The sequence below is a fragment of the Papio anubis genome, chromosome 5, assembly GCF_008728515.1.
Source record: "Papio anubis isolate 15944 chromosome 5, Panubis1.0, whole genome shotgun sequence".
Lineage (NCBI taxonomy): Eukaryota > Metazoa > Chordata > Mammalia > Primates > Cercopithecidae > Papio > Papio anubis.
In genome coordinates, this window is record NC_044980.1 from 169,930,026 (window position 1) to 169,945,463 (window position 15,438).

At 40.9% G+C, this 15,438-nt stretch overlaps 1 protein-coding gene across 20 annotated transcripts in view; it reads left to right on the plus strand.

The window, feature by feature from the left end:
- NSD1 (nuclear receptor binding SET domain protein 1) overlaps positions 1–15,438 on the plus strand; it is a 174,034-nt gene that overhangs the window by 113,007 nt on the left and 45,589 nt on the right. For all 20 annotated transcript variants that reach the window (XM_021939986.2, XM_021939996.2, XM_021940002.2 and 17 more), the window contains 4 exons: positions 3,294–3,369; positions 5,562–5,680; positions 7,069–7,212; positions 11,292–11,415. In XM_021939986.2, coding sequence (XP_021795678.2) covers positions 3,294–3,369; positions 5,562–5,680; positions 7,069–7,212; positions 11,292–11,415 — 463 coding nt within the window. The remainder of the gene's footprint in view (positions 1–3,293; positions 3,370–5,561; positions 5,681–7,068; positions 7,213–11,291; positions 11,416–15,438) is intronic.

The following is a 15,438-nucleotide window of genomic DNA, read 5'->3' on the forward strand; positions in this document are numbered from 1 at the left end:
TTTAAATGCATTGAAGATTAAGTTTGTGTTTGTTATGATTTCTTTTCTGGGTTCAAATCCTGTTTTCTACTAAACTACTATCTCAAGCACCACTAGTCTTCTGTATCCTATTGCCGTGTCGTCGTAGCCCTTTTGTTTTGTTTTTTTTTTTGAGACAGGGTCTGATTCTGTCACCCAGGCTGGAGTGCAGCAGCATAATTTTGGCTCACTGTAATCTCTGCCTCCCAGGCTCCCCAGTTAATTTTTTGTATTTTTTTTTTTTGGTAGAGACAGAGTTTCAATTTTTTTTTTATGTGATGAATACGTTTTGTGTTTTATTTAAGAAATCTAGTGTGATGGCTGGGCACAGTGGCTCATGTCTGTAATCCCAGCACTTTGGGAGGCCAAGGCGGGCAGATCCCTTGAGGTCAGGAGTTGGAGACCAGCCTGGCCAACATCGTGAAACCCTGTCTCTACTAATAATACAAAAAAAAAAAATATATATATATATATATAGGCGTCGTGGTACCTGCCTGTAATCCCAGCTATTCGGGAAGCTGAGACAGGAGAACTGCTGGAACCTGGGAGGCAGAGGTGGCAGTGAGCTGAGGTCACGCCACTGCACTCCAGCCTAGGTGGCAGAGCAAGACTCACTCTCTCTCTCAAAAAAAAAAAAAAAAATTCCCTGATATTTATCCTCACCCTCTCTCAGATTCCCAGTGTCTTTGAAGTATTAATTATACTTAATAACTCTTTGTCACTGTTGAATTTTTACTTTTGGGGAGGGGGGTTGCCATTAAATTTGGGACCAGAGCAAGAGAAAATCAGAATTATTGGTTATGGCTAACACTAAACTCTGGAGAAAAGTGTCCTCTTGTCTGTTTGGGAGTCTATCCTGCCATCTGACCTGGCCTACTTCATTGTTGAAGTCCTGGTTACTCTGAGGTATATTTTGTCATAAGGCTAAAGCCATGATTCAGTTCCATTTTAGTTTACCAGGCACACCACCACACTGTCTGCAGGTGGATTAATCCGTATGTCACAGGTGTATTAATCAGTATGTCAAACAGAATGAGAAATGATCTGTTCTGGTAGTGCTTTAAGGGTACTCTGGCTTAATGTATATCCACACTAGACTATATACACAAAGTAAGTTACTAGCATCTTAGTCATATCCTCTAAGAAGTTCTTTGGTCTTTTTCATTCTAAACAGAACAGTTTGATTTTTATTCATATGGTATGATTGTTGTGTGTGTGTGCATGTGTGTTTGTGTGCGTGCTGTTAATTTTATTTTAAGTTATAAAATTGATCATAATAGAAATGAGAATATTTCCTGCATTATTCTCTGACTGTAGTTTGGGGAGCATTGTAATTATTTTGTTCCACAGCTTTTGGGTAACTGTTAAACAGTGAACTAATTTGTTATCTAAATAAAATGATTGCTATTTTAAAAAAAAATTATGGAAATGTATTTTGTGGATTTGTCTAGGAGTCTCGTTTTGTTAAATTGGATACCTAACATTTGCCCATTCATTTTACTTGACATGGTTAGACTTCTGATATATACAGAACATGAGGAGAATTGCAGTCTTATGGTTTATTAATATGATAAAATGAGCATTCAGAAATTCACAACTGTATTTTATCTTGTTTAAGTCCCGAACATTAGGAACTCTACAGCAAGAATGGCCTTTATTATTTATTTATTTATTTGAGACAAAGTTTCACTCTTGTTGTCCCAGCTGGAGTGCATTCTCTGCTCACTGCAACCTTCGCCTCCCAGGTTCAAGCAATTCTCCTACCCCAGCCTCCCCAGTAGCTGGGATTACAGGGATGTGCCTCTATGCTCAGCTAATTTTTTATATTTTTAGTAGAGACGGGGTTTCTCCGTAGTAGTCAGACTGGTCTCGAACTCCCAACCTCAGGTGATCTGCCTGCCTCAGCTTCCCAAAGTGCTGGGATTACAGGCGTGAGCCACCACGCATGACCAGAATGGCCTTTATTATACTGACTTTTTGTAACCACTAAATGTTGTTTTACAGTTATGATGAAGAATATTATCATTCTTGTAGGAAAAGACATTTGCTTGGGATGGAACTGATTCATACAAGTATTAGTAGTGGGTGAATAAAATGTTTGGCTCTTGATTAGACTCCTGATGTTGAGTATTTGTTTTGAGTTTTAATGTTGCTTTAATTTGGATTGATCTGAAGTCATTTTAGGTTGGCATGCCATTCAGTATTTTAGAACTGTTTAATATACAGTTCACCAAGTAAACAGGTCTGTGTCAAATCTAATAGCTGTGAATACAATTGTAGGAAGATGGATTATTTTTCTTCTTCTTCTTTTTTTTTTTTTTTTTTTTGAGACTTGCTCTGTCTCCCAGGCTGTAGTACAGTGGCGCGATCTTGGCTCAGGGCAACCTCCGCCTCCTGGATTCAAACAATTCTCCTGCCTCAGCCTCCCTAGTAGCTGGGATTACGGGCGTGTGCCAGCCACTGTACCTAGCTAAATTTTGTATTTTTAGTAGAAATGGGGTTTCACCATGTTGGCCGTGGTTGGCCAGGCTGGATTCAAATTCCTGACCTCAGGTGATCTGCTCTCCTCGGCCTCCGAAAGTGCTGAGATTACAGGCATGAGCCACTGCACTCAGCCAGGAAGATGGATTTTAAGAACAGGGTGGACTGCCATAAAATTGAGCCTGTACATACCCCTTCTCTTTTTCCACTTCAGTCACGGAAAGCATTGTGTATCTAGTCTATATGTTGGAAATTTCTGGCAAGTCTTTATTTTTTCTTAAGGAGTATGTGGTGTTCACAGGTCTGTTGGAACATTTTTTTTTTAAAGACGGCGTCTCGTTTTTGTTGCCCAGGCTGGAGTGCAATGGTGCAATCTTGGCTCACCGCAACCTCTGCCTCCCGAGTTCAAGCAATTCTCCTGCCTCAGCCTCCTGAGTAGCTGGGATTACAGGCATCTGCCACCACCCCGACTAATTTTGTATTTTTAGTAGTGACGGGGTTTCTCCATGTTGGTCAGGTTGGTCTTGAACTCCTAACCTCAGGTGATCCACCCCAGCCTCCCAAAGTGCTAGTATTACAGGTGTGAGCCACTGTGCCCAGTGTTTTTCAATCTGATTCCTTTCCCCCTGAAGTTTCTGTTCAGCCCTTTACTATGGTCATGTTGATGTTTTTAATTGCTAAAACAAGTCAAAATTCAATATCCGTGGCAGCTGACAATTCAGACTTTGGCATATAAAATAAAGGGTTTATTTTTTCATTCCTCTGTAAATGGTGTTGTTTTCACTTATTTGTAGTGCTATGAAGCTGGTCACCTGGAGAATGGCATAACTGAATCTTGTGCCACATCTTATTCAAAAGATTTTGGTGGAGGTGAGTATTTTTGAGATTTAAAAAATGTAATGCAGTAGTAAGTTTGAAGAGCTTTGTCTGTTAACCATAAAAATTGTTACATGTGTAAACCAGACCAGTGAGGTACAAGTTTTAAAACTGGTTTGCCCAAAATCTGCTTCCTCAAACAGATAAAATATTCATAAATTGAACATCTACCAGGGCTTTTAGTAGGAATGCTACCTGTAATCTTGCTAAAGCATTACAGAGAGTTAGGTTATTATCTGTAGTATTCCTGTTTTATAGAAGAAATGTGAAGATGAGCAAAGAGTATCATGGGAATATTATATTTCGTGTGGCCTACGATTATTAAATTTTCTAACAAGTAAATCTAGCAATATGTTAGCTTATTTTAGCCATGTGGCAATTGTAATCCCATAGGTTGCTCAATTTGCTTGTAAGATTTAAAAATAAGCTGCTTTCAAAATAATATCAGGCCGATCATGGTGGTCCACAACTGCAATTCCAGTGTTTTGGGAGGCCAAGATAAGATAACACTTGAGGCCAGGTGTTCCATCCAGACCAGGCTTGGCACTTAGTGAGACCCTGTCTCTATCTACAATTAAAAAAAAAATTAGCTAGGCATGGTGGTGTATTTCTATAGTCACAGCTACTTGTTAAGCTGATGTGGGAAGATCCCTTGAGCCCGAGAGGTTGTGGCGACAGTAAGCTGTTGCTCACACCAGGCACTGTAGCCTGGGCAACAGTGAGAGACCATGTCTCTTAAAATAATAGTAGTAATAATAACATCAGCTCTTTTCCTGTATTTTTATATTTCATTTTTGAAATAAAACCTACAACATGAACTTTATCCATTATAAATTTTGTGTAAGTGTTCCAACTTATGAGAATTTCAGACCTTTCTGTTGTAATCATACTATCTCTTCTTTTAGTGTTAGACTGCAAGCAGTTTTGATGGCAGAGCTTCTCCAACTCAATCAGGCAGTCAAAAAAGCTCATTGAGGCAGTCTTCAAAACTCCACCTTTCATATTGTTAACTAGCATAAATATCCTAGAATGTTTTAAGAAATATCTCTTAGATTCCCCTTGATGTTTCTATAACACTGTTGAAATGTGTTTAATGGAAAGTGCAGGAGGGACTAGAAGAATTTCTCTCTCTGGTTTTTTTTTTTTTTTTTTTTTTTTTGGTTTGAGACAGAGTCAGGCTCTGCCGCCCAGGCTGGAGTACAGTGGTGTGATCTTGGCTCACTGTAGTCTCCGCCTCCCGGGTTCAAGCGATTTTCCTGCCTCAGCCTCCTGAGTAGCTGGGACTACAAGTGCATTCCACTACACCTGGCTAATTTGTTTTGTAATTTTAGTAGAGATGGGGTTTCACTGTGTTGGCCAGGATGGTCTCGATCTCCTGACCTCATGATCCTCCTGCCTCGGCTTCCCAAAGTGCTGGGATTACAGGCATGAGCCACTGTGCCCGGCCTCAACTCTCCATCTTAATCCTTTTTTTTCTTCTTTTTTTTTTTTTTTTTTTTTTGAGATGGAGTTTCGCTCTTGTTATCCAGGCTGGAGTGCAGTAGCGCGATCTCGGCTCACTGCAACCTCTACCTCCTGGTTTCAAGTGATTCTCCTGCCTCAGCCTTCTGAGTGAGATTACAGGCATGCACCACCATGCCTGGCTAATTTTGTATTTTTAGTAGAGACAGGATTTCACCATGTTGGCCAGGATGGTCTGGATCTCCTGACCTCATGTGATCTGCCGACCTCAGCCTCCCAAAGTGCTGGGATTACAGGCTTGAGCCACAGTGCCTGGCCCTTAATCCATAAATCATATAGTGATTTATATTATTGTCTCCAACCTCGAAGTCTAGGGAGTGCTATCTTTTCATGACTAGTAAAAAGCATTTCTCTTTCATCTATAGGATTTAATTCCTTTGAGGAACTACAAGATTTGTCATTTCAATCATATAATTAAAAATTTCTGTGATAACCTGTACACTTATTATTAATCTATATGAGGGAGAAGTTACATATATGTAGCCATTTCCCATCTAGTTATGTCATCATGAGTTAGTCTCAATTCTTATTTCCCCCGTTTTCCTAATCCACAAAGCTAGAGAATTCAATGAGTTTTAAGGTTGGTTTTTATTCTATCAGTAAGATAAGAGATTTTGGACATGTGTGTTATTAGCCAGCAAATAACACCTATTTTCCTGTCATAGGCACTTCCAAGATATTTGACAGACCAAGGAAGCGAAAACGACAGAGGCATGCTGCAGCCAAGATGCAGTGTAAAAAAGTGAAAAATGATGACTCGTCAAAAGAGATTCCAAGCTTAGAGGTAATACTCAGTTCCTGATCTTTTCACCTTCTACAGAGAAGCTACTTTTCACACCAGAGGCCACGTCCCTCTTTCCCTTGAGTTTTCTTAAGAATACTATTCTACTGAAATGGCTGATGGCCATAAGGAATCTTGGAGGAAAAGTACAGCCTTATCCTAATAATGAGGCAAGGCATGTATTCCAACTGTCAATATGGTCTTTTTAAAAGATCATCACATCCTATGCTGTAGATGTCCAATCAGGTATATAATTGTTTCATCGTTAAGTAAACTTGTAAAACCAGAGAGCACAATATCAAGTCAATATATGATCTGAAGGAACTTAGATACTGCCCTATAAAAGTTGAGACTGACCAGGTGCCGTGGCTCATTCCTGTAATCCCAACACTTTGGGAGGCCGAGGTGGGAAGATAAATTGAGGTTGAGAGTTCGAGACCAGCCTGGCCAACATGGTGAAACCTCATCTCTACTAACAATATAAAAATTAGCTGAGTGTGGTGGCGTGCGCCTGTAATTCCAGCTAATCAGGCAGAGGCACAAGAATCACTTGAACCCTTGAGGCAGAGGTTGCAGTGAGCCGAAATCATGCCGCTGTACTCCAGCCAGGTGACAGAGTGAGACTCTGTTTTAAAAGAAAAAAATTGAGACTGCTGGCTGGGTGTTGTGGCTCATGCCACTCAGCTCTTTCGGAGGCTAAGGTGGGAGGATCATTTGAGAACAGGATTTCGAGACCAACCTGGGAAATACAGTGAGACCTTGACTCTATTTGGAAAAAAAAAAAAAACAAGTTGAGACTGCTGTGATTAGCGGGGAGATTTACTTGCTTATTTCTTGAGACCATCAGCTACTTAATCTTGGGACAATTTTTATGAATATCGGCCTTCAGGAAACAAAAGATTTAAAACGATTTACTTGCAAAGCATCAGTGCAATCATTGATATTATCTCTGGGTTTCCAACTCAAGTTAAAAGAGAGTTAGAAGTCAGGTCAGCATCACACGTTATGATGCAGAATGTTTCTTTCCAGGACAATTTGAATAGAATGCCCAAGAGGGGCATTATTTAGGAAACACTGATCTTGGAAGGACAAATAAGTAATCAAATAAACTTAAGAATGTTTTCTCTCCCTTAGTGAAACCTTAAAATGGAACAGCTCAGAAAGTTCCAGTGGAACAAACAGCCTCAGAGCAGTTAGTGGCAGGGCATGAGGCGCCCACTACCCGCCCAATCACAGCAGGGTTAGAACTAACATTGCATGCAGTCCGCCCGAGTGATTGGCTGAACATCTGTAAGTGCTTAATGGCTAGACAAATAGCAGCCCAGAGGGAGGGGGTCAAATGGAAGAGACATCAATAATACAGATGTGGGACATTATTTTTTCTTTGCAAGGGAGAACTAATGCCTCACAGGACGGCCGCAAGCCCCAAGGAGACTGTTGAGGAAGGTGTGGAACACGATTCTGGGATGCCTGCCTCTAAAAAAATGCAGGGTGAACGCGGTGGAGGAGCTGCACTCAAGGAGAATGTTTGTCAGGTAGAGAAATGTTTGCCAACTTGTGTATTCATTGCATGTTCATCTTTTTTTTTTGTTTTTGTTTTTTTTTTTTTTTTTTTTTTTTTTGAGACGGAGGCTTGCTCTCTCGCCCAGGCTGGAGTGCAGTGGCGCAATCTCGGCTCACTGCAAGCTCCGCCTCCCGGGTTCACGCCATTCTCCTGCCTCAGCCTCCCGAGTAGCTGGGACTACAGGCGCTAGCCACTGCGCCCGGCTAATTTTTTCTATTTTTAGTAGAGACGGGGTTTCACCATGGTCTCGATCTTCTGACCTTGTGATCCGCCCGCCTCGGCCTCCCAAAGTGCTGGGATTACAGGCGTGAGCCACCGCGCCCGGCCTGCATGTTCATCTTTAAAGGGAAACCCACTCCATCTCTTTGTGGTGGTTTCTTGGTAGAATAACAATACTTTTGGATGATCCCAGTGGAGTCACTTTCTTTAAGGATTTGACCCTTTTTTCTCCCCACAAAGAAAGATACTTGGAGAAATAGTTTAGTGTTGGCGAATCACCTGCCCTTAAGGCCCATGAAGGAATATATGCCGTGAAACAAGTCTGAGATGGAATATGCGAATCTCTGGTTGCTTATTCAAATATAATTCTCCAGTACTTCTCATGGTGTCAGAATCTTTGGGTTTGTAAGGAACTTTTCAAGGGTAATTTTAGCTTTGAGATATTTTTCCTTTAATGTGGTGACTTTAGAAAGCCTACCACCTATATTGTTTTATTTAATTAATAAATATTTATACAGTATTTACTGTGTATGAAGTATTGTTCCAAGCACTTTGTAAATATTACATTATTTAGTCATCCTAATAATCTCATAAGTAGAGTTCTGTGATTATCCCCATTTTGCAGATGAGGAAACTAAATTACAGAGAGGATAAATAACTTGCTTATATTCATCAGAGAACCCTGGATTTAAACCTCAGCAGTCTGGATTTAGAATCTCCCTCTCCTTTTTTCTAACCTTTAAGCTCTGTTGGACTTGGTTGGTTTAGAGTCTTCACCATTGTGTTGGATTGCCTCTCTGTGAGATAGGGGATTCCACTTTATTGTTAAAGAGACTTTTAGTCTTTGTGAGTAGAGTCAGTGACCATTTGAGTATTTTTTTTTAATGGTCTTGATTTACCTATGTAATTCTTAAAATTTGGTGTATAAAAACTTGAAGACAGGCGATGTGCAGTGGCTCACACCTATAATCACAGTGCTTTTGGAAGCCGAGGCAGCAGGATTGCTTGAGGCCAGGAGTTCTAGACCAGCCTGGGCAATACAGTGAGACCTCTGTCTCTATTGAAAAAAAATTTGTCTTTTTAAAAAAATTAGCCAGCTGCAGTGGCTCATACCTGTAGCCCAAGAGGTCAAGATTACAGACTTTTCTTTTAAGTAAACAAAAACTTGAGGATATTAGTTCTTTCTTTCTTTCTCTTTCTTTCTTTCTTTCTTTCTTTCTTTCTTTCTTTCTTTCTTTCTTTCTTTCTTTCTTTCTTTCTTGTCTTTCTTTCTTTCGTCTTTCTTTCTTTCTGTCTTTCTTTCTGTCTTTCTTTCTTTCTGTCTTTCTTTCTTGTCTTATTTTTGAGACCGAGTCTCGCTCCGTCGCCCATGCTGGAGTGCAGTGGCGTGATCTCTGCTCACTGCAAGCTCTGCCTCTTGGGTTCACGCCATTCTCCTGCCTCAACCTCCTGAGTAGCTGGGATTACAGGTGCCCACCATAATGCCTGGCCAATTTTTTGCATTTTTTAGCAGAGACGAGGTTTCACCATGTTGGCCAGGATGGTCTCGATCTCCTGACCTTGTGCTGGGATTACAGGTGTGAGCTACCGCCCCGGCCAGTTCTTCTTTTTTAAACTGAAACCATAGGCCGAGCACAGCACTAATCTCAGCACTTTGGAAGGCTGATGTGGGTGGATCATTTGAGCCCAGGAATTTGAGACCAGCCTGGGCAACATGGTAAAACCCTGTCTCTGCCAAAAATACAAAAATTAGCCAGGCGTGACAGTGTGTGCCTGTATTTCCCTTGCTGGGGAGGCTGAGGTCATTGGATCACCTGAAGCCAGGGAGGTAGAGGCTTTAGTGAGCCATGGTTATGCCAGTGCACTCCCATCTGGGTGACTGAGAGAGACCCTATCTCACAAATAATAAATAGCAATAGATAAATAAGTTGAGATCTCTAAAAAAGTAAACTCAGGCCAGAAAATGTTATTGTTGCCAATATAATTTCTTTTTTTTTTTTTTTGAGACGGAGTCTCTGTCGCCCAGGCTGGAGTGCAGTGGCCGGATCTCAGCTCACTGCAAGCTCCGCCTCCCGGGTTTACGCCATTCTCCTGCCTCAGCCTCCCGAGCAGCTGGGACTACCGGCGCCGCCATCACGCCCAGCTAGTTTTTTGTATTTTTTAGTAGAGACGGGGTTTCACTGGGTTAGCCAGTATGGTCTCGATCTCCTGACCTTGTGATCCGCCCATCTCGGCCTCCCAAAGTGCTGGGATTACAGGCTTGAGCCACCGCGCCCGGCCGCCAATATAATTTCAATCCAGTTTCTTTGCCTATTATCTTCACTATTACATACTTGGACCAGATCCCAAACAACAGTGTTAATCCTCAAAAACAGTTACGCTCATTATTTACTTAGTGAGACAAGTCAGAGTGTAAACACATTTTACAAAGATCATTTAATGAAAAGATTAAAGGTAAGGTGACCCTATGGTCCTGGCTTGTCTGGATCAGTCTTTGTGTAGGTCCCTTGTGCTGTCATAATTTATTAATAGCTCTTCCTTTCACTCTCAAGTGTCCCAGTTTGAAAGATAAATTACATGGTTATCCCAGTTGAAAATTAGTCTATAACATTTAGTTAATGCGAAACTTTTGTTTCTTATTCACATTGTAATTAACGTTTTCCTATTTAAGTGCTGAAGGTCAATTTTTTTTACTATATATAAAAACATGTTATTGGTGCTCTGAATATGCAAAGTATAATATATAATACTGTTTTTCAATTTTTACATGTGAATAGTAGATAATGGGAATCAGATGTTTGAAGATAGCTCAGACTATAGGTTGATAAAGTCCCTGGGGTCCCCTATCAATTCCAGGCTACCTTTCTAACCTTTCTCCCTAAAGCTGTCCTAGTTAGTTTTTTATTTAAGCTTTAATTCTTAAGTGATCAAGACCTATTCTGTTTCTATGAGTTTTTGAAGCTAAAACTTAGTCACCTTTCCCCTTGTTCGCTTTTCATAGTAGTACATGGCTTTAAAAAATATTTGGGCTGGGTGCGGTGGCTCACACCTGTAATCCCAGCACTTTGGGAGGCCAAGGTGGGTGGACCACGAGGTCAGGAGTTTCAGACCAGCCTGGCCAACATGGTGAAACCCCATCTCTACTAGAAATACAAAAATTAGCCAGGCGTGGTAGCGCATGCATGCCTCTAATCCCAGCTACTCGGGAGGCTGAGGCAGGAGAATCAGTTGAACCCCGGGCAGCACAGGTGGCAGTGAGCCAAGATTGCGCCATTGTGCTCCCTCGTGGGCGACAGAGCAAGACTCTGTCTCAAAAAAAAAAAAAAAAAAATCATAAATCTTACATTGTTTTATTTCCTAAGCCCCTGTCTTAAGTGAGGCCCTGTCTTAGCTGAGATTATTTCAGAAAAATGATCTCTCTCTGGGATGGTTCTAGGTGTGTCCCAAAAGGGCTGTTTAGACCTTGGTGGGAGCTCTTTTGGAACTTTATGGCCCAAGTCTAGCTAGCCAGTGTCAGTTGCTTGAACCATTCAGTAGCTTTCTGGTTTATCTCTATGCTCTTTTCTGACCTTTTGACTCGAACTCATTTTCCATGTAGCAGTCAGAACATTCTTTTTAAAAATGAATACCTGATTTTAGCTTTCCTTTGGTAAAGTTCTCCAATGGTACACCTTTTTAACTAGAATAAAATCTACAACTACAGGCCCTTGCCTCTTTCTCACCTCATTTTCTGCCACTTTTAACCTTTGTTTACTTTAACCCACTGACACTGGTTTTACCCTTGATTCTCAAACGTGGAAAAACAGATAGATGTTTTCTTTCTCTTAACAGAATTGTGAAAAATTGGGTGAGCTGCTGTTATGTGAGGCTCAGTGCTGCGGGGCTTTCCACCTGGAGTGCCTTGGATTGACTGAGATGCCAAGAGGAAAATTTATCTGCAATGAATGTCGCACAGGTAAAGTAGATATCGAATGGTCTTCCTCCAAAGAAAGTTTGAATTTTAAGTTTTTCAGGAAAGACATTTATTGGAGACACTATTTTGTGGCAACACTGGGCTAGTTGTTACAGATATAGAAATGGTGCTGTGGAGTCACTGCTTTCAGAAAAGCTACCAAGTGAATAATAAATGGGTAGCATAATATAGCGCAAAAAGCATTGTATTGGTGATACATTCAGAGTGTAATGTAAGCAAAGATGAGCTAATGCCATAGAGGAAGATATCTGTGTTTAGCTGTAAGAGAGAAAGAGAAATTGGTGTCGGGAGGGGAAGGGCAGAAGGTCCAGTAATGAAAATGTGTAAAACATTTGGGGAATATAGAATACAAGCCAATATGTTTAGAGTTTAGGATATTTTAGTTAAGAGGCATAGGCAGTAACTATGAGGGCTTCTTGATTACTGGTAATGTTTTATATTTCTTAATCTGCATAGTGATTACATGAGCATGTTTACTTCATCAACTATACTCTTAGGATGTGTGTACTTTACAGTGTGTACATCATACATCAATAAAAATATTTACTAAAAAAGTTAAAAGATTATTTGTGAGTTATAATGCTTAGATTGGATTAGAAAATAGGGATAGTCAGCTGAGACCAGCTGGTAAAGCACTTCATAAAGCTGTGCTAAGTAAAGTGTTCTTTTTTTTTTGTTTTTAAATAAGAGATGAGGTCTTGTCCAGGTTGGAGTGCAGTGGCGTGATCGTAGCTCATTGTAGTCTTGAGCTCCTGGGCTCAAGCAATCAGCTTCCCAAGTAGCTGGGACTACAGCCACTTGCCACCATGCATGGGTAATATTTTTTTATTTTTTATTGAGATGGGGGTCTTAACTATGTTGCCCAGGCTGGAAAGTGTTCTCTCACTCTCTCTCTCTCTCTCTCTCTTTTTTTTAAGCATGATATGTAGATGTTACAGCATGTAAACAGTGAAGAACTCAGGGCTGGGGTATAGATCTTATGCCTGTAAGTCATTGAAGCTGCACATATGGATCATACTTCCCAAAGAAAAAGTGTCATTAGGATAAGATAATGGTCAGTGACACTGCCTGGGCATATATGCTCTTATAACCAGTTATTGGAAGGAGAGGAGGAGCTAGTCAATATCTCTGAAGCCACAGGAGTCAGGTGTTACCTGTAGGGGCAGATGTAGCAAAGACACTAAGGAGGTTCTGGATTGAAGAGAGGATTTTGTATGTGGCAGTGAGAAAATGCCTCAATTTTTGCCAGAGGATGTCTCATTACACTAGATTGAAGGGTGAGTGGATAGCCATATATATAACTTCTTGAAGAAACTTGACTTCAGCAGAAAGGAAGACAGTACCTAAAGGGAGGATATTATAGGGTCAAGAGGAAAATCAGTTTGAGTGTGTAAAACAGCTCTATTAAGGCAGAATTGAAGTGCAAAAAATTGCACGTATTTCAAGTGTATGAGTTGATAAATTTTGGTATGTATATATGTATGCACCTGTGAAATCATCACTCCGCATTATTATTTTGAGATTCAGTAAGGTTGTGTGTATTGGTAGTTCATTTCTTTTTATCACTGAGTAGTAGTTTGTTGTGTGGATTTACTTGGTTGTTGATCCATTCATCTGTTGATAGACATTTGGATTGTTTCCTGTTTTGGTTATTATAAATAAAGCTGCTGAGAACATTCAAGTTTTTGAACACTTTGTACCCTCCCTGCCCCTTCCCTCCCCCTCCCATTTTTCTTTTTTTTCCTTGAGACAGGGTCTCTCTGTGTCGCCTAGGCTGGAGTACAGTGCTATGATTCTGGCTCACTGCAGCCTCAACCTTCCAGGCTCCAGCAATCCTTCTGGCTCAGCCTCCTTAGTAGCTGGGACTACAGGTGCCTGCCACATGCCTGGCAAATTTTTAAATTTTTTTTTAAAGACAGGGTTTTATTACATCATTACCGGGCTGGTTTTGAACTCCTGGGATTAAGCAGTCCTCCTTGTTCAGCCTATGAAAGTGTTGGGATTATAGGTGTAACATTAACACACAATTCCTGGCCCCATTTTCTTTTTTCTTTTTTTCTCTTGAGATGGAGTCTCATACTGTCGCCCGGGTTGGAGTGCAATGGCACAATCTCGGCTCACTACAATCTCCTCCTCCTGGGTTCAAGCAATTCTCCTGCCTCAGCCTCCCGAGTAGCTGGGATTACAGGCATGTGCCACCACACCCAGCTAATTTTTGTGTTTTTAGTAGAGACGGGGTTTCTCCTGTTGGTCAGGCTGGTCTCAAACTCCCAACCTCAGGCGGTCCACTTGCCTTGGCCTCCCAAAGTGTTGGGATTACATGCCACTGCGCCTGGCCAACTTTTTCATTTTCTTAATGATGTGTTTGTAAGATTAATAGTTCTTAATTTTTATTAAATCCAGTTTATCAATTTGTTCTTTTTATGGACTGTGATTTGCTGTCATAGCTAAGAAGTTTTGCTTAACCCAGTGTCACAAAGTTTTTTTTGTTTTGTTTTGTTTTTTCTTTTTAATCTGCGACAGAGTCTCACTCTGTCACCCAGGCCGGAGTACAGTGGCACGATGTCACTCACTGCCACCTCCACCTCCCAGGTTCAAGTGATTCTTGTGCCTCAGTCTCCCTAGTAGCCAGGATACCAGGCATGTGCCACCATGCCCAGCTAATTTTTGCATTTTTAATAGAGACAAGGTTTCACCATGTTGGCCAGGCTGTTCTCAAACTCCTGATCTCAGATAATCCACCCACCTTGGCCTCCCAAACTCCCAAAGTGCTGGGATTACAGGTGTGAGCCGCTGTGCCCGGCCAGTGTCACAAAGATTTTTAGTTCTATGTTTTCTTCATAGAATTTTTTAGTTTTACATTTCACTATTAGGTCTATGATCTATTTTGTATTAATTTTTGCATATGACATGAGGTATAGAGAAGATATAATTTTTTTATTTTTGGTTTTTTAAATTTGTGGTTTTGTTTCCCTTTTTTCCTAGGAAAGTTATTATCTTTGAGAGTAGGAAGTTTTACCAGTTTAGGTACAGTGTAAGAAATGGGAGTCATTTATTAGTGCTCTTGGCTTACCCTATTTTCCTGCAATAGGGTGATCACATCATTGTTTAGATTGCTCAGGTTTAATAATAGCTACCACTCCTGTAATCCCAGCACTTTGGGAGGCTAAGGTGGGTGGATTATTTAAAGTCAGAAGTTTGAGACCAACCTGGCCAACGTGGCGAAACCTCGTCTCTACTAAAAATACAAAAATTAGCCAGTCATGGTCGTGCGTGCCTGTAATCTCATGTACTTGGGAGGCTGAGGCACAAGAATCACTTGATCCCAGGAGGTGGAGGTTGCAGTGAGCTGACATCATGCCACTGCACTCCATCCTGGGCGACAGAGGGAGATTGAGTCACCAAAAAAAAAAAAAAAAAAGCTACCAGTTATTCAGCATCAGGTAGGGTTTTGCCTGTTTAATATTTCTTAAAATATTTATTTGCTGGATGTTCTCAGTGTTTATAGATAAAATGGGTGATTTGAATGAGCTTCCATTTCCAGCAATTGCCTGCAGGAGGATTCATGTTGAGGTCTGTTTGCCTGTCAAGCTTAGGCTCTTTTTCTTATGTTGCACTGCATCTTACAGAGAGAGAGAGGTCTGTGTTTTATGTTTTTATTATTTTATTTTATTTTATTTTTTTCTGAGACAGAGTCTCCTTCTGTGGCCCAGGCTGGAGTACGGTGGTGCGATCTCAGCTCACTGCAACCTCCACCTCCCAGTTTCAAGAGATTTCGTGTCTCAGCCTCTGTGGTAGTTGGGATTATAGGCACCTGCCACCACACTCAGCTAATTGTTTTGTATTTCTAGTAGAGAAGGTGTCTCACTATGTTCCCCAGGCTAGTCTTGAACTTCTAGCCTGGTTTTGACTTTTTATTACAAAAATCTTAAGACATACACCAGGGTAGAACAATGTAAAGAATCTCCATGTATTCAGTTAATTTCAGTAGTTATCAACTTCTGT